Here is a 24,109-nt window from a genome sequence, read left to right on the forward strand (position 1 = left end):
GCAATTTGTTGACCTCACTTGGCTACCAACCCAGTGGAAGAACCCCTTCCCTCATCACTTTTGCAGCTCTACCAACAAAAACAAGCACTAGCCACAATGGTAAAGTTCATCCAGGAAATGGACAAAACTCTACAGTTTTTGTAGGGAGGAAAGAGGGAATGCCATTTGTACATAGATATTTGCTGCTCGTAAATGAGATAGAAAAGTTTTATACCTAGTTATTTTACACCGAAGTATGTACATTAAATGTATCTCCATGCTAGCATTTCTAGGGTTGCATTTAATGGACAGGGCAGTGTTTCAGAAGGGTCTTGGGCCAGAACCCAAACACTTAGAAAACTACCATATTAGGCCTAAGTAGATTTCTATTTAGGATTAGGCACAGGTAAAAGGATGAAATAATGTAGTATTATTCTCTCGATATTTTCTTCCATCCCTAAGTCTCAGAAGAAACATAGTGACCTTGAAAAGGCTGTCTGGGACTCAAACCCAGGACCCCATACATGCTGTTGAAAGGCTGTACTACTGAGCTGTGTATATCATCAGCCCTATTCATTTTTTAAATGATGGTCAATAAAACTTTCCATCTTCTCTGAGCCTTGCAGGGAAGATATGACTGCTCATCACAGTAATACTACATTTATAAAACTTCATTTCCTGCCCAAAGCTCCCAATTTAGCAAAGAAACTTAACTTCAGTTTAGGCAATTTCAGTTGTTCTGGATTCAAGCTGAAATTGCAACTTTTACTTTTCCTTGTAGTTTTAAGCATCTTTAAATATTAAAATGAATTTAAAGTGAAAGTTGGTGCAGCATGTCTCTGCAACAGTAGCATGCTACCTAATATGGAAGAAAACTGCCTCTGTTCTGCATCCATTACCAATTACTAATCACCTTCTGCTGAGGAAGTAGAAGTAAGGAAACTCTCTAAATTTAAGAAAGATAAATTCCTGGTTTAAACCTTTAGAAAAGAATAGCAGTCCCTTCTAATTCAGGCTGATATTCCTTTGAATGGACCTAATTAACTGATTGTATATGTTCCCGTTCTGCTTGCCTCCAAGTCTTGTCCTTGTTTTTAGCTAATCCAAAACCTCCGGAGGTGGCAGGTCAGTAAAACCTATAGGAACCTGCTTTAAGTTTGTTCAAATTTTGTGATACCTGATTTTCATAGGAATTATGACTTTTGTTGTTGCTGTTACTGTTGTTTTGGTTGGGGTATTGTTTTCTTTGTTTTTTTTCCCATTTTCAAAATGTCAGTACCTGATAGCTTCTTTCATTCTTCTAATCACACTATCTGAGGCAAAAGTGTATGTATTATTGGCTCTCAAAACATCTTTATATGCTTGGTACATTTCATATTCTGTCACTGCTAAAAGTAGTTGCTCAGCCTAAGGAGGTAATCCTGTTTTGCTGACTCTTGAATGTTTCTCCTACATGCTTTTGGTTTTCCTACAAGGAAAACTAAATACTGCTGTAAATACAAAAGCACTGGTAAACTATAAAGTCACTGATGAATCCCAACCTTCCACAGATTCTTGAAGACAAAGTTTTCCTTGAATTAAAACAGATGTTCACTATTTTTCATGTTTGTTTCTTAATTTGTTATTTTATCATCTGAAGTAATTTTCTACTTGAGAAAAAGAGGCAAACCTATAGCAAATAAAAAGTGAAGTCATCCCAGTGGGCAAAAACCTTAACCTTATATTTCAGGAAGGTCTATGTTGTAAGCAATCTCAAACTGACATTGTAAACCAAAACCAAGATATACTGTATAGGAATGCAATAACATTAAAATACCATAACAGTTCCTTCAACATTATTTTGTGAGATGAGATCTTGCTGATGTAGCCCATACTGGCCTCAAACTCATGGTCCTCCTGCCTCAGCCTTCTATGTAAATGAAATAAGAGGCAACCTCAAATTCTTAACCCCATAACAGCAGTAAAAATGTATCTCTATTTTGTTAAGACCATTATATCCCCATGCTGGCAGAGTAGACATTCAATATTTTTTGTTAGATCAGTGAATCAATTAATACTACATACTTTAGCATACTTTAGATACCAAGTTTTGGATCCAAGAGATTTAACAACATGAACTAATTGACAGAGTCCTTCTGCTATTAAAGTTTTCAAAGCATTTTGTATATACAAATTGAGATGTTGTCATGTGTTGAGAATGCTACCAGACCATAGAAGCACAGAGTTATTTAGACATGGTTCATAGCCTCTAGAAACACACAGATTTTCAAGTTGCTGCAATTTGCTGCAGTGCTTACTACAATAAAATTGTGTGCCAGAGACAAAGGAAGTTCTAAGGAAGGTGTTTTAATTTTACCTTGACAAGTCAATAAGTACTTCATAGAGGTGCCAGCTATGGTGACACATGCTTGTAATACTGGCATTTAAGAAACTGAAAAAGGAAGAACAATAATTCAAATCCAGCCTGGGTTATGTAGTGAGATCTGTCTATCTATCTATCTATCTATCTATCTATCTATCTATCTATCTATCTATCTATCTATGGATACATATATTCAGAAAGCCTTAAAAACACTGGGGGAAGTTTGTCAGACAGACAAGAGTAGAAGCATTCAAGACTATCCAGAGGAAATGAGTCATGAAGGAATGTACGAAAATGGCACATTCCAGGAAATACCAGTAAGTCATTGAGGCTAGGAAAGGAAGGGAAGTGGTGAGATAGAAGCATGGAAAAATAAGCAGGGGCAAGATCATAAATAGATGTGCTTATATGCTGCCTTAGACATTAGTACTTAATCACACAGGAAATAGGGAAAGATTGAAGTGATTCGATAAACATGTATCTGTTACGTTTATGTTTGTTTGGTCACCAAAGAAATAGATTGAGAAGTCTTTTTTTGTTTGTTTGTTTTGTTTTGTTTTGTTTTCCAGTCCTGGGGCTTGGACTCGGGGCCTGAGCACTGTCCCTGGCTTCTTTGTGCTCAAGGCTTGCACTCTGCCACTTGAGCCACAGCACCACTTCCAGCTTTTTCTATATGTGTGGTGCTGAGGAATCAAACCCGGGGCTTCATGTATTGAGGTGAGCACTTTACCACTAGGCCATATTCCCATCCCTTTGAGAAGTCTTTAAGAGGTAGAATTTCTCAGACTTAGGGATCTCCTATGTGAGAGAGACAGATACATTTGCAAGATAATAAGAATGTATGAAAAAATGAAGCAGGGGCTGAGAATAGGGCTTAGCAGTAGGGTGTTTGCCTTGCATGCATGAAGCCCTGGGTTCAATTCCTCAACACCACATAAACAGAAAAGGCCAGAAGTGGCATTGTAGCTCAAGTGGTAGAGTGTTACCCTTGAACAAAAAGAAGCCAGGGACAGTGCTCAGGCCCTGAGTCCAAGCCCCAGAACTGGGGGGGAGGGGGAGGGGGAGGGGGAGGGGGGGAGGAGGAGGAGGAGAGGAGGAGGAGGAGGAGGAGGAAGAGGAACAGCACATTCATTTTTTCCTTTATCTTATTTTTATTAGATTTTAGCCTCCCTGTATCAGTAGCCAAGGGCATGAAATAAAATGCCTCCACAAGCATGAGTTTGATTCAAGGGTTTCCTCTAGATCTCCTTCTTTGTTTCTACCCTCCCTACACATTAGTTCTCCTCAATTATCTACCCTTTCTACTTTCATAATTTGATCACCTCTGCTCATCATGTACTTTGTAAGTACATGATATAATTTCCCATAGTTCCTGGAATATGTATACCCAAAAGTGCCCATCACTAAGTTGATTCAACACCTGTAAAACACTGATTGAGAAAGATACTGAATAGAATCACCCAAGTCTCTCATTTTCCTTGAACTTCCATTATTCATGTGAATAAAGAACCCAGAATAGGAAGTAGAGACAATGTTCTATGGCCTGAATATTTATGCCCCACTCCCAGTATCATATACTGAAATCCTATCTGCCAGGGTGATGGCATTGGGAGCTAGGGGCCCTTGGGAAAATGATCAGCTCTCATGAATGAGATTAGTACCTTTGTGAGAAAACCCAATGGAGCTTGTTTGCCCTTTCCACTATGGAAAAATCACAAAAAGAAGACACCATCTGTGAGCCAGCAAACAGGCCTTCTCCATACAGTAGATCTTCATATACCTTGCTCTTGGACTTCTTGGCCTTGAGAACAAGAGTCTTTTGCTATATCACCTAGAATGGACTAAGACACAGGGCTGAAAGTTATATTTCTTGCCCTTTAAGAAATGTTCAAGGGAGACCTGCAGAGTGAAATAAGAAAATACTGGGTACTAACTCAAAGCCATGTGAAGAAATAAATACCTAAATAAAGATAAATACATAAGAAAAAATAGGATTATTATGGCAACAACTTGTATGATATTTACACAAAAATTATAAATGAATTTTTAAAAGAGATTGAGTCTCGCTGTTTTGTCCATGCTGAGCCCAAGCACATGAGGTCAAGTAATCCTCCTACCTCATCCTCTTGAGTTATCTGGAACTAGAGGAATGCACTAGTATACTGGCTTTGACTTCTACATGATTTAAGAGATTAAAAAACTGAAAAGTTATTAGTGTAAAAATTAGTATTAGTGTTCATGCTTATAACCCAAGCTCCACAGAAAGCAGAAGGCATAGATAGGAGGAGCATGGTCTACAACTGGCCCTGGTGGGAGGGTTGGGGAAGGCGAGCAGGGGAGGACAAGGAGAGAGGAAAAGACACTATCTGAAAAATAGCTAAAGCAAAAAGGATTGGAGGATCCAGGCACAGTGGCTCACATCTATAATCCTAGCTTCTCAAGAGTTAAAAGTCAGGAGGATTGCAGTTTGAGGACAATTTGAGCAAAAAGTTCACAAGACCTAATCTTAACCAATAAAAACTAGTTATTTTCAAGGCCAGTCTAGGCAGGAAAATCCATAATACTCTTCTCTCCAATTAACTACCGAATAGCCAGAAGTGGAGCTGCAGTTCAAGTGGTAGAGTACTATTTTTGTGCAAAAAAAACTCAAGGACAAGACCCAAGCCATAAGTGGCTAGGGGTACCTCTCAAAAGGTAGAGCACTTGCCCTACAAAGTACAAGGCCTGGAGATCTAATCCCAGTACCACCAGAAAAATATACACAAAAAGAAATGATAAAGGAATTTTAAGTTTCACTCCAAAAAATACTGAGCTAAGCCGGTGTTGGTGGCTCAGGCCTGTAATCCTAGCTACTCAGGAGGCTGAGGTCTGACAGTCGCAGTTGGAAGCCAGCCCAGACAGAAAAGTCCATGAGACTCTTACCTCCAATTAACCACTCCAAATCTGGAAGTGGAGCTGTGGCTCAAAGTGATCGAGCACTAGCCTAAGTGAAAAAGCTCAGGGGCAGCACACAAGCCCCACAAGCGAGGTAAATAATCTATAGGCATACAGTATCTGATACATAGTACATGATGACTAAAAAAAAAAATGACAGAAGAAAGAATATCTAGTGATGAATTGGGCCTAGAAATCAGAAATGAAGACATAAAATGAAGTCCTGGTTTGTACTTAGAATGGGTCAGCATTATGACAAAAGTCATTTCAACAACAGACCAGGTTAGCCAGTTAGAAAAGCAAATGGGACTAGACACTATGTTGAAAATGAACTACACAACTTGTAGGTGGGAATGGGAGGGGAAAACTAGGAGAGAACAAGGGAAGGAGTGACATTGTACAAAAAGAAATGTACTCTTCACTTGACTTATGTAACTGTAACCCTTTGTACATCACTTTTATAATAACAATACAAAATTTTTAAAAAGGAAAAAAAGAAAAGCAAACTGAATTCTAACCAGGAAGGCATCTGAAGGAAGTTTCTTTCCTTCCTAGGGCTTCAGGGTCTTACAAAAGAAAATTCTGAGAGTTTCCTTACCCCAATACTAAGGCAGCAGCTCAAACAGCCTTCCTCAGCTGGGAATCTTTTGTTTCAGCTGAGCCCAAGCAGAAAAGGATGCTGAGCCTCCTCTTCAACTCATCTGCCACTTGAATTTCAGCAATCTCCCAGATCCTTTTTAACAGTATCTTATTTGTGGTTTCATATCTGGATGCTGTTGCTTGAACATCCAGCATCTGATTTCCTGGCCCCGAGGAATTTTCAATTTAGTTACAGTAAAGAGATAAAGAAAGTGCATAACACCTTTTTTTTTTCTTCCAGCTTTCCCTATTCACAGCTTCTCCACAGTGAAGGATGCTACTTATTCCATCAGTGAATTCCTGCTTTGTACCACACAAGCCCCATTGTCCTGCTCTTTACTTCTAATCCTCTATCAACTACAATTCTGAAGTTCATGAAAACGTAATTCTGGATTCCCTGAAATATAAATAAGCCAAACATCAGCTCCTTAAGAAGAAAAAGATTTACCATTAACAAGGATTTTGACATTTACCATGTGAGAAAATAGATGAGGTTTTTTTGTTTTGTTTTGGTACGGAAAGATGGAGTTTCTCTGCCTTTGGTAACTGGGTCCCAAAAGAAATAAGGACTCCCTAATTCCTACGATTCTTAGTTGTAATCTTTGGTTGCATTTTCCTTAAAAACACAGAGTATGATGCAGACCGGTTCTATAGTTTAGCCAGGACTACTAAAGAGTACGGTGGGTTAAGCATAGATATCTACCATGACTAATACGGTTACTATGGTAAATGCATAATGAGTTGCACAGAATTCACATCCACAAATGAGTCATTGGAATTCTGCCATTCCAACATGGGGATGGCTTGTGCAACTTCAAAATGAAAAAGATATATTGGAGTTTAGGGGAACTGTTTGGTTTGTAGAAACAGGAAAATTAATGTGCCCTTCTTGCTTGAGAGAATTTTCTTATTGTCTTTTCATCATTCTGAAAATCAAGAAATATGCTCCCTTCCTTTTAGAAAAGTCTTAAAGGACACTGAGGCCAGTAGCCAGCATACCCATTGATTCCTCTTGAGCCAAAGCCAAAGGGGTCCTCATACTTGCTAGGAAGGCAGCCTTACTATTTGAGCCACACTTTCAGTTCTGATTTTACTCGTTTTTTGAGAAAGGATCTCACTTCCTGTCCTGGTGGATGCCTGGGAACAATCCACCGATGCTGAGATTCCTGTCTAGCTACAATAACAGGCATTTACTTTTGTGTCCAACTATGTTGAGAATAGGACTTACTAACTTCTCTGCCCAGGCGGGCCTCATATTTGTATCCTCCCAATTTCAGCCTCACAAGTAGCTAAGATTACAGGTATGAGCCATTGGAATCCAGCTGAAAGTATTCTTCTTTAGTTACGTTCAGAGTTAGGTTTAGGAATTCAGATTATTAAATTGTATTTTAGTAGTATTGGCATAATTATATGTGCGCAAGAGAGAGAAAGAAAATGACTCATGCATTTTTTTCTCAGTGAAGCTGGAATTTCAGTTAATTCTGAAAAAGATTGCTGTTGTGAGCTCTAGCTCATTGTTTATACACAGGCCACCTACGGGAACATATTTATTTTTTCAGGTGACTCTTAGCGAAACAATGATATCATGGAGACGTTTCTACGTGGCTAGTTGTGTTGTTTTGTTTTTGTAGAGTTGGAGATCAAAAGCAAGGCCATGGGTATGCTAGTCAAGCATTCTACCACTGAGCCATATCCCCAACCCTGTAAGTTTTTCTATAATAATAATAATTTAATAATAATACAATCTAAATCTAACAATAAATGAAACAGGTATTTATGTAACTCTTCTGTACTGAACTTATTTTTTTTTTCCAGTTCTGGCTTGAACTCAGGGCCTGGGCATTGTCTCTGAGCTTCTTTTGTTCAAGGTCAGCACTCTACCACTTGAGCCATAGCTCCGCTTCTGGCCTTTTCTGTTTTTGTGGTACTGAGGAATTGAACCCAGGGCTTCATGCATGCTAGGCAAGCACTCTACCACTATGCCACATTCCCAGCCCTGTAATGAAATTTTTACCCACATAATGTCCTACAAATATTTAAAGATCATTGAGAACAGTGCTAAAGTCCAATAAACCTCTAAAATGTGTTTGAGCACCAAAGGCCAGAAGTTTGGATTGCAGAACAAAAAGTGGAGAATAAGAAAAATTGGGATTTGGTATACAAGAAGGTAGGAAGAAAATAAAAGTGTCCAAGGCTAGTGCTATAAAGAATCTCAGGGTATTTGTGAGTTGGGTAAAGAAAACAGGAAACAGAATGATATGGGGGCAGATTAATGTGCAGCTTTTTACCTCTTCTCTCTTGGGTAAGCTGGAACAGGTTCTGTTTCTAGTTCCAGGACCAATGATGTGCATGAGTAAATCACAATACAGAAAGGGTCCTTCCTGGGGGTTGTAATGAAAGTCACATTGGCTGAACCTTATACTTTTCCCTACTGTAATCTTTGCTTGATGACAGACTAGCTGAAATCTCAGGTTTCTTGCAGACTTCTTGTCCCAAAACTTGGAGATGTAATTCATACAAAGTTCCATATTAGCTCCCATTTATTTATTTATTTATTTTTGCCAGTCCTGGGGCTTGAACTCAGGGCCTGAGCACTGTCCCTGGCTTCTTTCTGCTCAAGGCTAGCACTCTGCCACTTGAGCCACAGCGCCACTTCCTATGTATGTGGTGCTGAGGAATCGAACCCAGGGCTTCATGTATACAAAGCAAGCACTCTTGCCACTAGGCCATATTCCCAGCCCCTAGCTCCCATTTAAATGGAGTGAAGAACCTTCTGACTGGCCAACAACTATACAAATAAAACATAAATCCAAATACCTTTTCATGGACTTCACAGTTTGGCTCATCAAGACCTGCTCTCGGTCACAGAACACTAAATCCTGAGTTATTGAGAGACTGTCCTGTACCAGTGAAGTCTGTCTTCCAGCTTGATATTCTTCCCCTAATCTGATATTCTCAAAATCCACTCCAAACGTATGTTCCTCTATTACCTGCTGATCTATAATTGCCAGACTCTGTAATTTGTTTATAAGTAAGCTATTTCTTTGCTAAGCAAAGAGTATACTTACCCTTTCCAGCTGTGCTAAATTATGATTCTGGCTATTGACCTGGAAATAATCAGATATGGTAGAGGCAGCTTTTGAGGAGCACAATTATCATCCAGTTAGACACTTGCTTCAGGTGAAGTTATTGTACAGTCTCTTATCTCAAAAACAACTCATGCAGAAAAAAGGGCTGGAGGTATGACTCAGGGGTGGAGTGTCTGCCTAACAAACATGAACTCTTGAGTGCAAACCTCACCAGCACCAAAAAAAGTTTCATCCTCCACAAACTGGGTGTCATACATAAGCAGGAAAGAAAACAGGTTTATACCTCACCTTCACAACTTAAACATCCCAAATATAACAAGCATCTTGGGCTTTTGATTAAGGAACTACTTCCTACACAGCCCACATTTCCCTTTCAAGACAACATAAAAGTCACAAAAGACCACTGCAGACTGAGAAGGGCAAAGACATCCACCAGATACCCACTTGGTCTCAATTCACTGTTGTACAAGTGTCCACTTTCCCACAAACAGGTGACAGGTTCACATGCTCTGACCTGTTTAGATGGAGTTAAGGGCAGATCTAAAAGTGTTTTTGTGTTGGGTTTTTTTTGGGGGGTGGGGTCAGTCATGGGGCTTGAAGTGGGGCCTGGGTACTGTCCCTGAGCTCTGTTTGCTCAAGGCTAGCACTCTACCACTTTGAGCCACAATGATACTTCCAGTTTTCTGGTGGTGAAGTAGAGATGACAAGAGTCTATGGGACTTTTTTCCTACCCAGGCTGGCTTTGAAATGTGATCCTCAGATTTCAGCCTCCTGAGTAGTTTAGGATTACAGGCATGAGCCACTAGAGCATGGCTCTTTTTTTTCCCTTAAAGTTACATTTAACATTGCATGTTGTCTATGCTTTTCTTAATCTTGTATCTCTTATTATGCTATAAATATGCTCTCCAGTAACCATTGGAATCACAACAATAGACATGAAAATAAAGAATTGTTTCACTCAGGCAGTTCAAAGCCAGCCCATGCAGGAAAGTCTATAAGACTTTTTTTTTCCAGTTGTGGGGCTTGAACTCAGGGCCAGAACGCTATTCTTGAGCTCTTTTTGATCAAGGCTAGTGCTCTACCACATTGAGTCACAGCTTCACTTCTGGTTTTCTGGTAGCTAACTGGAGATAAGAGTCTTGTGGACTTTCTTGTCTGGGATGGCTTTGAACCAGGATCCTCAGATCTCAGCCTCCTGAGTAGCTAGGATTATAAGTGTGAGCCACCAATGCTAGGCCCTAAAAGTTTTAAGCAACAGCTTTCTCCTCTCTGGATTACCCAACAAAAGATGGACAGTGACAGCTTGGGGCAGTTGGATTGCCTTAGAACTGCCTGTTTCAAATCTAGAGGTATACTTTCACCTTTAATAAAAACCTTTCTTTTCATAAAAAGGCTCTGCATAAAGTGCTTTCCTTTGCCTGCTCATTTTCCTTTTCCTATTGTCAGCACAATTAAACACTGTACCCAAAAGCCAAGGCCATTCATTACAATGCCATCACCAACTTCTGCCCACCAATCACTAAACTTTTTTGTAACATATTTCAACCTTCTTGCTATTTTGTCTTGGTGTATGAAGCAAAAGTTGATGCTAGGGAAGTATTTTATTCTATGAGGGATGCTGCTTCCCAGAGAATTACCAGTAGGCCACATATTCCCTTTCCTGTGAATCAGAAAGCCCCTGAACCAAGAGAAATGGGGTAACTCAGGATGACCATGCCTTTATGGTCATCATCTGGAAGAGCTGCTAGAGGTCTTCCCAACCTAAGAATGAGACACATTCTTCACGTGTGAGTCTTTTTTAGACCACTGCACGTCATGGGGTCAGACACCCCTGACACCTCTATTCAGATTCTAGTTATCTACAGATACCCACAGTGGCCCGGAGGAAATATTTGTCTCTTTCCTTTACTCTGAGAATTCTCACATAGATAATCTTTGATAGAACTATTGCTAGAGCTAGATTTTTTTTTTTTTTTTTTTTTTTTTAGTTTTGGTGGGGTCTTGGGGCTTGATTTCAGGGCCTGGGCACTGTCCCTCACCTTTTGCTCTCAAGGCAAGCACTCTACCGCTTGAGCCAGAGCTCCACCACTTCCAGCTTTTTGTGGTTAATTGGAGATAAGAATCTCATTACTTTTTCACCTGAGCTGGCTTCAAAATTCAATCCTCAGATCTCAGCCTCCTGAGTAGGAAGGATTATAGGCTATCAGCACCCAGTTTAGATGTGCATGTGTGTGCACGCGTGCGCGCGCGTGCTGACCTTGGAATTTGAACTCTGGACCTAGCTGCTGTCCTTGAGCTTTTTTGCTCAAGGCTAGTGCTCTACCACTTGAACCACAGCTTTACCTTCAGCTTTTGGTGATTAATTGGAAATAATAGGCTTAAGCGCTTTACTGTTCCAACTGGCTTCAAACCATGATCCTCAGATCTCAGCTGCCTCAGTAGTTAGGAAGCCAGGCACGAACCTCTGATGCCTGGCTAGAGCCATTCAAAATTTAAGCCTTTATCGTGTCAATCATCATAGACACAGACTAACAGGCTGACTCACAAAGTGACACATAAACAATTACACAAAATCAACAATGATCACAGAGGATAACTAGAAAGTAAAAGAACACATAACGCAATTACATTAAATCAGAGTGAACTCTTAGATATTTAAGCCAAGCTGTGTTTTCAATAACAAATCATCCTTTTTATTCCTAGCTCTATAATTACAAGCAGATTTATCAGTCAGAATTCTCCCCAAGGGGTACCATGATAGAGTCAACATGGCTTATTCTTATGCCAGTCACAACAGAGATTTCAAATATTGTGGTTTCTCTGTATGCCTTATGTACATTCCCTGCTGGTTAACACGACTAAGTAACAGAATCCAGGCTTTCTAGATAAATGGTAGAAGCTCAAATTAATTAAAACATAAAGTGACTATTTGTTCTTAGTGTTGCAAAGATAAATTGCTAGCTGTTTTAATATAATTGATAAGATTTTTAGAGTACAAATTGCTTACATTATTTGACTTTAAGGTTATTTTAATTCAGTTTAATAGCAAATTAACTTGTGTGAAAATGAAGGAGGCTGTCATTCTGAGATTTTTTTAATTTTATAGTAAAGAATCTGAGTTGTCTGAGTTACCTCCAAAACCTAAAGGAACTCTGTGAAAAACCTACCGGTGTACCTCAGGTAATATATCCTTACTGAATTTAGGTCTTCAAACATCTGCAATCAGTTTGTGAATATAGATACCATATTTTTAAGATCTCTACCAGAGAAAAAATGAGCCACAAGAATTCTTCTTCTAGGAGTCATTTGTCTCAAAACAACAGGTTGGATAAAAATGACAAATGATCTAAATGGGTTATCATAACCATATTTTGTGACAAGACTGTATATGGACAAATAAGAAATACAGTATTATCTCATCCTGGGGTTAAGTATTTTGATTGGTAATTTTTCTAAGAAATGGCTAGTGAAATAAATATTTTTGAGATTCCTAAGACCACAAATCACAATGTAAGGATGGTACATCAAAAAGACATTTTTAACAAGTTTTCCAAATGATTCTTGTGATGACTGAAGTTTGAGGAGTAGTATACAAGATGCACATTTTTACATATTCTTTCTAAGATAACATGTTATTAAAGGGTTTTTTTGGGGAAGGCAATTCAGTAGAAACTCTCCAAAAATCCATCAAATAAATTGAGACACTATCCGGACTATAAGACATGTATGGTGGCCCAGGGTCTTTTTAGTCTTGATGTCAATAAGCTACTCTTTGATTCGCTCTTGGTATTTTGAGCTGTCTTCACACCAATGGCCTGCGTGTGTGTGTGTGTGTGTGTGTGTGTGTGTTTAAAAATTTTTATGTTATGGGGTGTGCTGGTGTACACCTCTAATTATAGTACTTGGGAAGCAAAGGCAGGGAGATATGGAAAGTTCAAGGCCAGCCTGGACTATATGACACAATCTGTTCTTATTTCATAATTATGCTATTTAATATTACATAAAAGAAAGTGCTTCTGGGAAAAGTAATTAGGATACACTGGATAAAATAAAAAGTCTAGGGCTGGGAATATGGCCTAGTGGCAAGAGTGCTTGCCTCCTACACATGAAGCTCTCGGTTCGATTCCCCAGCACCACATATATGGAAAACGCCAGAAGGGGCGCTGTGGCTCAGGTGGCAGCCTTGAGCAGGAAGAAGCCAGGGACGGTCGGTGCTCAGGCCCTGAGTCCAAGGCCAAGGACTGGCCAAAAAAAAAATAAAATAAATAAATAAAAATAAAAAGTCTATCACACACACAGAAGCGTTATGAAATGAAGGGTAAAAGTTTGGGAGAGGAATAAACAGTTTTAATAATTATGTACTCAGACTACTTTATATATGCTTTTTTCAGTTCTTGCTCTACCTTAAAAAAAAAAAAAAAAGAGGACATGGGAGCTGGGAATGTGGCTTAGTGGTAGATTGCTTGCCTAGCATGCATGAAGCCCTGGGTTCCACTCCCTAATACCACATAAACAGAGAAAATAGATTCCTAATCTGTTGTTTCAGAAAGAGCTAGAAGTAGTACTGTGGCTCAAGTGGTAGAATGCTAGCCTTGAGCAAAAAAGAAGCTCAGGGACAGTGCCCAGGCTCAGAGTTCAAGGCCGAGCACTGGCAAAAAAAAAAAAAAGAGGGCATGGGGACTAAAAATATTTAAACAATTAGGAGGAAAAGTGGGAGAAAATGAGGGGGCTGGTTAACAATGTTCAACAAGAAATGGACTCACTACCTTACTTACACATGTAACTGTAAACCCTCTGTATATCACCTTGACAATAAAATTAAAGAAACTAAAATGTTAAAATATTTAAATAATCCATTGTCATTTATCCAAGAATGACCTCATAAACTATAATTGGGAGTCCTATGGTCAACAATAATAAATTACTTTGTCCTAAGAAGATTTGTTTTAATTCATCTAAAATAGTCAATTAATATGCATTCTTTACATTTATCTTTATTTTTGTATTTTTAAGTTAAAATGTTTAGGGGTCCAAGATAATGGAATGGTAGCAACTCAACAATTACTATATCTTCAGGATATAGAAATAAAACAGCTTGAGACAAATTACTGGTGGAAAGGCATTGAAATCTCAGCTGTGAATAGAGTATTAAAAAACAAAACTCCGGGCTGGGAATATGGCCTAGTGGCAAGAGAGCTCGCCTCGTATACATGAAGCCCTGGGTTCGATTCTCCAGCACCACATATCTAGAAAACGGCCAGAAGTGGCGCTGTGGCTCAAGTGGCAGAGTGCTAGCCTTGAGCAAAAAGGAAGCCAGGGACAGTGCTCAGGCCCTAAGTCCAAGGCCCAGGACTGGCAAAAAAGAAAAAAAAAAAAAAACAAAACTCCAACCAGATGCCAGTAGCTAGCTATACTACAGTGCCTAGCTACTTAGGAGGTTGAGCTCTGAGGAGCAGGGTTCAAAGCCAGCCAGGACAGGAAATCTGTGAGACTCTTATCTCTAATGAAACACACACACACACACACACACACACACACACACACACACACACAAGATGGAAGTGGAGTTGAGGTTCAAATGGTAGAGTGTCAGCCTTGAGCAAACAAAACAAAACAAAAACCTCAGGTGCAGCACTGAGGCCCTGAGTTCAAGCCTCCAGATCTTCCATACACACACACACACACACACACACACGGGCAGGGAGGGAGGGAGGGGGGTGGAGAGGGAGAAAGACAGAACAAGGATTCACATACAGAAGAAAAGGCCATGTGAGGACACGGGGAGAAGATGGCCAAGGCTGGAGGTCCCAGGAGAAGTAAAATCTGCTGATGCATTAATCTTGCTCTCCAGAACTGTAAGAAAACAATTTCTGTTGTTTAAGTCATCTGGTTTACGTGTCCTGCTGTGATAAGCCTGAAAAACTACTAATACAATACCTGAAGCATGTAAATCATAAAGTATGGGGGTTGGGAATGTGGCTTAGTGGTAGAGTGCTTGCCTAGCATGCATGAAGCCCTGGGTTGCATTCCTCAGTACCACATAAAGAGAAAAAGATAGAATGATGCTGTGGCCCAAGTGGTATGAGTGCTAGCCTTGAGCAAAAGAAGCTCAGGAACAATGTCCAGTCCCTGAGTTCAAGCCATAGGACTGGCAAAAACAAAACAAAACAAAACAAAAAAAACCTGGAGATAAATACGCACTAATAAAAATAGAAAGAAACTTTTCAGGAATTTTGCAAGTAATTTCATGGAAGAAACTAATTGAAGACTATAGCAAACTGGTTGTAGGTACAATGGAAAATAGAATGACCATATGGGTGAATATTTTGCTGATTTTGTTGGATTGAATCGATGGATTCCAAACTGGGCCATATTCAGAATCAGCATCTTAATCACCATATGGATTGGAACTGAGCCCAGAAAAGATAAAAGGAATCGTACTCCCTCTATACATAGCAATAACATCAAGTATTGGACTGACTAGATTTTCTGTTTATATTGTTATTTCAGGACTCAAAACCTGTACCCTTCCATGAAACCTTCTATAATTTTAGACTGAAGGTATGGTTCCTCACTCTTCTTGTGTGGATCTAGTTGAAAACATTTACACACACAGAATACATGTTCATGCAAACACATTCATAATCACATATGTTCACATATGAAAGCATACTTGCATATAGCCACTCATATGCATGAATATATATCACCATACTTTCCAAGCAAACTACCAATCTTTCATCAATAATCTTAGCTGCATAACCTACACGTTTTTTATTTAGCTTTTCTTTACCTTTGACCAGATCTAATTTTTGCACAGGACTTTCTGCTTAATTGGTCTCTTAGAGAGCTCTGAAAGAGCTTTTGGATATTTCTTTGTGGGTTCCCCCCTCCCCCGCCCCGCCAGTCCTGGAGCTTGAACACATGGCCTGAGTACTGTCCCTGGCTTCTTTTTGCTTAAGGCTAGCAATCTTACCACATGAGCCACAGCACCACTTCTGGCTTTTTCTGTGTATGTGGTGCTGAGAATCAAACCCAAGGCTTCATGCATGCTATGCAAGCACTCTACCACAAGGCCACATTCCCAGCCCTGGATATTTCTTTATAGTATCTCTACACATGTTAAAACATGTGAGGCCATGGATAAGATTTATGTTTTCATTAAATTAAAATGCACTTTTCTCTAAAAAGGACATCTATATAATAATGTGATTATAAGCATATATAAACTTTAACATAAAAAAGTGAACAAATCAAATATGTACTCACTGCAAATATATATTTACTGCTACTGCTTAGGTCATAATATAGAATATTGTCATCACCCAGAAGATCCCCTTGTGCTCTTTCTCCACTCTTTCAAGTTTTGGCTTCATCAACACGTCACCAGAAGGATAAATTGCACATGAGTGAGTACAGGGGGTCTTGACTAGTCCCTCTCTTAGACCTTTGCTACTTCTTGTTCCTATCACAACTTTCTCTTTCCAATTGTCAGACCTCTTCATCTAGGTATAATTTGGATGTATTTCAAATATAACATGGTTCAAGTAGATCTTATTGTGTTTTCCAATTTGCTTCCTTTTCTATTCTGTTAAATGCACTATGTACTCAACCCATCCACTGAAGTCTCATAGATGACTAGAGAATAATTGTGAACATTCCACATTCCTCAATCCTGCCTTCCCCAAACAACCTGTGAATTGTCAAAGCTAGATTGTCTAGAAAACTCTAGAATATATATCCTTTCCCCTCATCACTAATTTGATCTACTATCACTAACAGCAGTTTTGCCCAAATGGACACAAATGCTAACGTTTCTACAACAGTTTTACCCACATCTTTCTTTCCTTTATTTTTCCCCCTAAGGCACTCTACTGTACTCCTGGGGTTTTCTAAATATTTAATCACATCAATATGTGCCTTTAAAAGACCTAGTTTCTCCCTGAGGCCTACCCCAAAAAACCCAAAACTGCTTTGAATGCTAATGCACACACATTGCTATTCCTACAGTTTTAGTCAACCTTTCTCTGATGTGCAATCTCTTCTGAAGTGTAAAATGCACACTTTCAGTCTTTGCTTAAGTATCCTCTCCTCTTTGAACATTGTATCTAAATCTTGAAACAGATAAAACTAAAATGCTTTATTGTGAGCTCCTGAAGAATAGGCACTGATCTAAGCACTTCACATTCATTAGGTGTTTACAGTAGGGAATGTAAAGCAAGTCCAAGACCACATTTTTAACTAAACAGCAAAGCATATTATAATTCTGGTCTGTCTCAATCCAGGAAGGTCTCATTTAAATGTTGCCCCTGACTACAATATACCATACTCATACTACTGTACATGTGTATACATTGTTGAGCCAGGAACTAGGGGGAAAAAAGCTGTATGACCTTGTAATAGCAAATATTTACCTTTCTTAAGTAGCTGTGCGTTTAGACATACCAATTATTAAATATACATATGTAACGAGTATACAATATTTAGTGTAAATTGGAAGCAAGCAGGAGGAATTACATTTTGAGGTGATAGGTGAATGTGAACTTTTCATTAAGGGCAGGAATAAAAATTCGTGTTTTTCCAGTCCTTCCTGTGTTAGGCCATTTAAAAAATAATATCTATTGGTGTCATCTGTGTGTGTAACCATTTTGATCGATAGCCATACAAATACTACTCCGCCATGGGGCCAGTTACATCGCTCTAAATATTCAGGTTACCGATTTGGGAAAATATGAAGTTGTTTTCTTTCATAAGGGTTCTCCCTTCTCAGGAAGACAGGCTTGTATTTGTATATACCCTCCCGTTAGGGAATGCCGCCCCGGGCCTGCTGGACAGACTGTGTCCCCAGTGAGATCTCTGTGGGGTTCTCAGCGTACACGATCTTCTTAGGCCCGAGGCACCGCGGGCGCGAAGGTGGACTCTGAGGCTCCGGGGTACAGCACGGCGGGCGCGGGGCGGAGAGAGACCTCCGCCGGGCCCAGCGCGTGGGGCGCGGGAATCCGCGCAAGCCAGCGGTAGCACTCGGCGGGTCCCGGAGCCTTTTCCCGGTCCCGCCAGATCGTGGGTGGTGTGCTGTCTGGCGAGCGCGGTGCGACTCGGCCATGCCCTCAGTGCTCAGAGATGAGGGTGCGCTCTCCTTCCCCCATTTCGTAACCACACGAATGCACATCGGGACTATTTCGGGTGTGTTTTTTGACACCTCAAGGCGGTACCTGGTAGGCCACAGGTGCCGCCCGCCTCCTTGGGTCCCCAAACCAGGATCCCAAAGGACAGCAGCTAGGAGCAAACCCTAAAGCCAGGGATGGAGGGCGTGCCCCGCGCCCAGGTGCAGGAGAATGGCGCCCACTAACGGTTCTCGGAAGCCCCGCCTCCCTCAGGCCCCGCCCCGCCCTGGGCCCGCCCACCAACGCCTCTTCCTATTTTGGCACCCACGGATTTGAAACCTCCTCCTCCGCCGGCTTCCTCTTTCAGGCGGGCGGAGCTCCGCGTGGATCTCGCGAGATCTGGGTTGGCGCCGTGACCTCCATGTGGGAGCTACAGCTCCCCTAAGTAAACACTCGGCGCGGCCCGGACTCGGCTTCTTCCCATTTGTGAGGCGGAGGCTGCCATAGCGCCTCGGGGCCAGTTCCGGTTTTCCCTCCTCCTCTGCTGGGCTGGGCGGGCGCGCGGTCTGGGAGGCGCCGCCGCTGCGAGTCCGACCGCGAGTCTGGTCCGTCTTCCTCGCCCGTGCGCGCGCGCGCGCTCGCTCGCCTGCCCGCGGCGGAGATCCGGAGCCGCCCGGGAAGGCAGCGCGGGCCAGGCGGGGCGCGGCGTCCCGAGCACCGGGGGAGACAAAGGGGAACCCGGCCTCCTTTTCCTGGTACCAAGATGTGGATCCAGGTTCGCACCATCGACGGCTCCCAGACGCGCACCATCGAGGACGTTTCTCGCAAAGCCACCATTGAAGAGCTACGCGAGCGGGTCTGGGCGCTGTTCGACGTGCGGCCCGAGTGCCAGCGTCTCTTCTACCGGGGCAAACAGGTGAAGCGCACCCGCCTGGCCCCTCGCGAAGCTCTGGGCGGGAGCCCACTGGGCGCCGCCTGGGGATGCGTGGGCCTGAGGCTGGACGCGACGCACGTGCGGGCTCCGCCTCGGGTGGGCAGGGGTGCGGGGCCCGGGCCTGCGGTGTGTGGGGTGGTGGTGGAGACAGGGTGAGGGAGGGATGCGACTACAGGTGCGCCTACTGGGTTGAGAGGGGAGGACAGCCCGGGACGTGGAGACCTGGCCGTTGTTTATCCGGCGGGACAGCGCGTCCTCAGGCTCAGCCTGCCCTGGGTTCTGGATTCCTGGCTTCCCGCGCTCGGGAGGCCTTGGAGGTTGGGGACGGCAGCGGGCGCTGGCCAGCCATGCCACAGCGCGGGAGGCGCGAGCTGGCTTCTCCTTTGACTTTGCTAGGGTCCGCTTCGTGTCTTCGTACCCAGGTAGAAGAGAGAAAGTACGATGACATTTGTCGTCTCTGGCACAGCCTAGAAAGGAGGTCTGGACACGCTTGGATAAGAAGGATTTTTTGAACATTTTGGTCCCTTCTTTCCCTGTGTGTCCTACCTAGATAGTGGCATCGGTCTTGGATGAGCCAGAAACCTGGGCTACTGGAGCGATTGATGTAACCTGGGGCTGGGTTTACACTAACGTTTCTGGGGCTGGGGTTCATTCCCAGGGGGCTCTTCTTACCACACACTTTCGTGTATTCTCCCTATTCAGGCTTTTTAAACAGCACTGTACCGTTGCCAGAAGTAACTTGGAGGCTTGAAAGTGTTTCGGCTGTGAGAGTGATTGTGAGCATCTCCTATGATAGTTGTATGGTATTTGCCAAGATCTGGTCAGTCTGCGATATTTCCAGTCCCACCAGTAACTGTAATGGACCATGCCTGAACAGACCCAAGGCCTATCTTTTTTTTTTTTTTGTCTTTTGTCATTGTTATTTCATTGAAAAGTTGGCTTCCTGCATTTGATAGATCAGTTTGGCTCCCATCCTGAAGTTTTAAATAAATGCAGTTCATTTTGATTCGGTAGAAGTAGCCTACAGGCTGCAAAAGGTTTGCAAGGAATATTTTTCTCCCTTTCACAGGCGTACCTTTCTAGGACTGTACATATCCTTCAGAGTAAAAGAAAATTACACTATGATAAAAAGCCAGCCAGATTTTGTTGTTTTGTGTATGCATCCAAACACAAAACACAAGTATTTGTGACTTGTATAAAGAACTGCCACACTCAATTGTAAGCTTTGCTTTGAAATAGTTGTATATGTATTAAATACTGATAGTTTAGTGTTTCAGTGCCTCAAGTGGCAGAAAACTTTTCTCCTTTTAGTTACAGGTGAAAAGCATCTGAGTTGTTTGAATTTTATTTTCTAGTAAGTAAAAATAGTACATAAATTTCTAGGACACTTTGGTGGCCTCAGAGCCAGAGCTAGAAATGAAGAATGAGACTGTATTTCTTGATGACCCTCCTAAAGTCTAGTGATCAAATACTCCAAACTATAGTGCTTCTGGATCTCTTGAGGACATGGTAGAGAATGAATTAAATTCAGAGCTACAAAGTAGAATTTCAGTAAACAGGAACATAGTTCCAGATTCTAGAAAAAACTATCCAGTCCAAGCTTTCTTTGTACTTCTTCCCCTGGCAGCAGATAACCTACATTGATGCCAGCCGTTGATGTAGAAGAAATGAAGATACTACTCCAATCTTGTTCATGTCCTTATGAACTGACAAGTTGTGTGGCATCCTTATTTGTCTTTAGAGATCCATAATCTTTAGAGTATAGTGTGCCTGCATCAGGCAACTACTTCATTGGCACCACAGGACTGTTACTGGCCTATAAAATAGCTTTGTGCTCATCAGAAAAAGGGAAGTCTTTTCTCAAGATGGTTTACTGCTACATGGTAAAACATTCATAAATAAAAAAAATTGTTTGAGCTGGGGATATAGCCTAGTGGCAAGAGTGCCTGCCTCGGATACACGAGGCCCTAGGTTCGATTCCCCAGCACCACATATACAGAAAACGGCCAGAAGCGGCGCTGTGGCTCAAGTGGCAGAGTGCTAGCCTTGAGCGGGAAGAAGCCAGGGACAGTGTTCAGGCCCTGAGTCCAAGGCCCAGGACTGGCCAAAAAAAAAAAAAATTGTTAATAAAAACTAATTGGTACAAGATAGTATGGTATTTCCAGCTTACTTGGAAGGTCGAGACAGTATCTTGAATCTATCTTGGTAACAAAACAAGACACTGACTAAAACACACACACACACACACACAAACATAAACATCTGGGTGCTGGTGGCTCATACCTATAGTCCTAGTCACTCAGAAAGCTGAGATCTGAGAATTGTGGTTTGAGGCCAATCTGGGCAGGAAAGGCCATATGGCTTTTTTTTTTTTTTTCCTGGTTGTTCTTGAACTCTGGGCCTGGATATTGTCCCTGGGCTTTTCTGCTCAAGGCTGTAACGCTACCACTTGAGCCACAGCTCTACTTCTGGCTTTCTCGTGGTTAATTGGAACTAAGAGTCTCACAGATTTTCCCACCCAAGCTGGCTTTGAACTGTAACTTAGATCTCAGCTTCCTGAGTAGGTAGGATTACAAGCATGAACCACCAGCCAGAAGTGAAGTTATGGCTCAAGTGGTAGTGGTACAGTGCTAGCCTTGAGCAAAAAAGTCCAAGGACAGTACTCAGGCCCTGAGTTCAATCCTCAGGACCAGCACACACACACACAAAGAAATGACATTGTACAATGTTAGCCCCTTTCCCCATTTGTTAAGTCTTCTACTTTTAAACTTTGGTGTGTATTAGACTTATTTGTAGGTATTTATTACAGATTTTAGAGGTATTTCAGACTTCTAAGTACATAGCTAACAAGACCCCACAAGATTCTGATGAAAATTCATATTTGAAAATGAATATCAATAGGATAGCCTCCTACTATTTAAACTGTTTACTGGTTCCAGTAACATTAGTTTTGCATGGGCACTTCATAACACATCTACCTACTGAAGTAGAATCTGTATTTTAACTTGGTCTTTAAGTGATCTGTATGCAGATTTAGTTTGAGAAGCAGCAAAATTGGCTCTACTTTCCCCTGCCCCCATGGTACGGGGCTTTGTGTGTGAGGCTTGAACTCAGGGCCTGGATTCTGTCCCTGAGCTTTTTCACTCAAGGCTAGCGCAGTGCCACTTTGTTTTCTGGTGGTTAATTGGAGATAAGAATCTCATAGACTTTCCTGCCTGGGCTAGATTTGAACCTCAATCCTTAGATCCCAGCCTCCTGAGTAGCAAGGATTTTTGAGCCATTTCTCTAGCCCTTTACTCCACTGAAGAGGATCAAAGTAGGCACTTGGAATTTAGGGCTGATATTCTGGTTAGAGTAGGGAAGCCTTATTTGAACTTTGTCAGGGAAGTTGAGTTTGAGACACTGGAAAATGGATGTTTTTTGTCAAGACAAGACCTGTATTGATAGATCCGTGTGTGTGTGTGTGTGTGTGTGTGTGTGAGAGAGAGAGAGAGAGAGAGAGAGACAGACCAGGTCTTGAATTCAGGGCCTCATCCAGCTTGCTTGCTCACAGCTTACACTAACTTGAGCCATACTTCCAGTCCAACTTTTTGCTGAAGTGTCTCATAGACACTTCTTTTTTCCTTCCTTCCTTCCTTCCTTCTTTCCTTCCTTCCTTCCTTCCTTCCTTCCTCCTTGCCTCCCTCCCTCCTTCCCTCCCTCCGTCCCTCCCTTCCTTTCTCTTTTTTTTTTTTTTTGGCCAGTCCTGGGGCTTGAACTCAGGTCTGAGCACCGTTCCTGGCTTCTTTTTGCTCAAGGCTAGCACTCTACCACTTGAGCCATAGTACCACTTCTGGCTTTTTCTATTTATGTAGTGCTGAGAAATCGAACCCAGGGCTTCATGTATGCGAGACAAGCACTCTACCACTAGGCCATATTCCCAGCCCCTCACAGACTTTTCTGTCCCCAGTGGCTTCTAACTGAGATCCTCCAAGTCTCAGCTTGGTGAATAGATAGAATTATAGGCATAAGCCACTGGCACCCAACTTTTTTTGTTTTTTATATTTTACTTTTTGAGACAAGGTCTTGCAATGTAGCCCAGCCTGGTCTCAAAATTGAGTACCACCTGCCTCAGCTTCCCAAGTTCTTGGGTTATAGGCATGTACCACATCATTGGAGTTTGACTTTGTTCTCTAAATCTTTGAGAATCTAGAGATCTTACTACTTTGAAAGGGTTCTTTCTACCCTTCCTCTTTTGTTATCACTAGTATAGCTTAAATAGATTCTGTGAAGCAAGAACCATAACCGAAGAAAAAAACAGTCTTTTTATTGCCTCTGTATTCTTTTCGCTGCAGTAGAAAGAGTATTGCCTATTTAAAGGAATGTGTATAGGTATTTATATAATGTGAAGAATACATGAAGGTTGTTTTGCCCTTGTCATTCCTAGTCCCTTGGGACTGCCTTTTTAGATTCTGCCACTGTTCCCTACCCCTCCCCCCCCCAACGTCTCCCTTTTGTCATTGTTATTCCTTCCTATGTCTTGGAATTGGTCCTTTCAGTCCAGTAAAAAATCAACTGTGCAGTCTGGCAAAGCAAAGACTTAACCAACCATTCATTCTCCAGAACTGAAAATCTTCCATCCCAAATCCTAAGATGGCAGGTCTCAAACATTTACTTCTATGAGACATTGATGAGTTATAGTTACATACCCAGAGCTCATAGAAATCTGTGATTTCTAGATGAATCCATCCCTTTCTTCTTAGCATAATTTGAAAGGCAGAGATAACCCAGTCCTTGCCTTCATTAATATGAAAGAACAACAGTATCCTAAAGCAAACCATTGGAATACTCAGAACAGGTCATTACAACATGTGAAGCTTTGTAGAATAAAGTTGTGTGTAATTTTTTATGTACTGAATAATAATGATTATTCCAGAAACATTGGAAGGATACCTATGAATTAGAGCAGAACATACAATGTGAAGGAAAAAGTATGTGATGATGTGAAGAAAGATTGACTCTAGGCAAGTTACAACTTTTGTTATATAGCTTCATTCCTTGATTGCTTAGGGTTCTACTCTCACTTTAG

The 24,109-nt window shown here is 41.6% G+C and overlaps 1 protein-coding gene across 1 annotated transcript in view; it reads left to right on the top strand.

Annotated features, from left to right (window-relative positions):
* The first annotated feature begins 18,518 nt into the window (after window positions 1-18,518).
* Window positions 18,519-24,109, top strand: part of Uhrf2 (ubiquitin like with PHD and ring finger domains 2) — a 70,917-nt gene continuing 65,326 nt past the window's right edge. The window contains exon 1 of the mRNA XM_048346948.1: window positions 18,519-19,023. Within this exon, the coding sequence (XP_048202905.1) occupies window positions 18,871-19,023 (153 nt within the window). The 5' untranslated portion in view covers window positions 18,519-18,870. The remainder of the gene's footprint in view (window positions 19,024-24,109) is intronic.

This window comes from Perognathus longimembris, chromosome 1, assembly GCF_023159225.1.
Source record: "Perognathus longimembris pacificus isolate PPM17 chromosome 1, ASM2315922v1, whole genome shotgun sequence".
Taxonomy (NCBI): domain Eukaryota; kingdom Metazoa; phylum Chordata; class Mammalia; order Rodentia; family Heteromyidae; genus Perognathus; species Perognathus longimembris.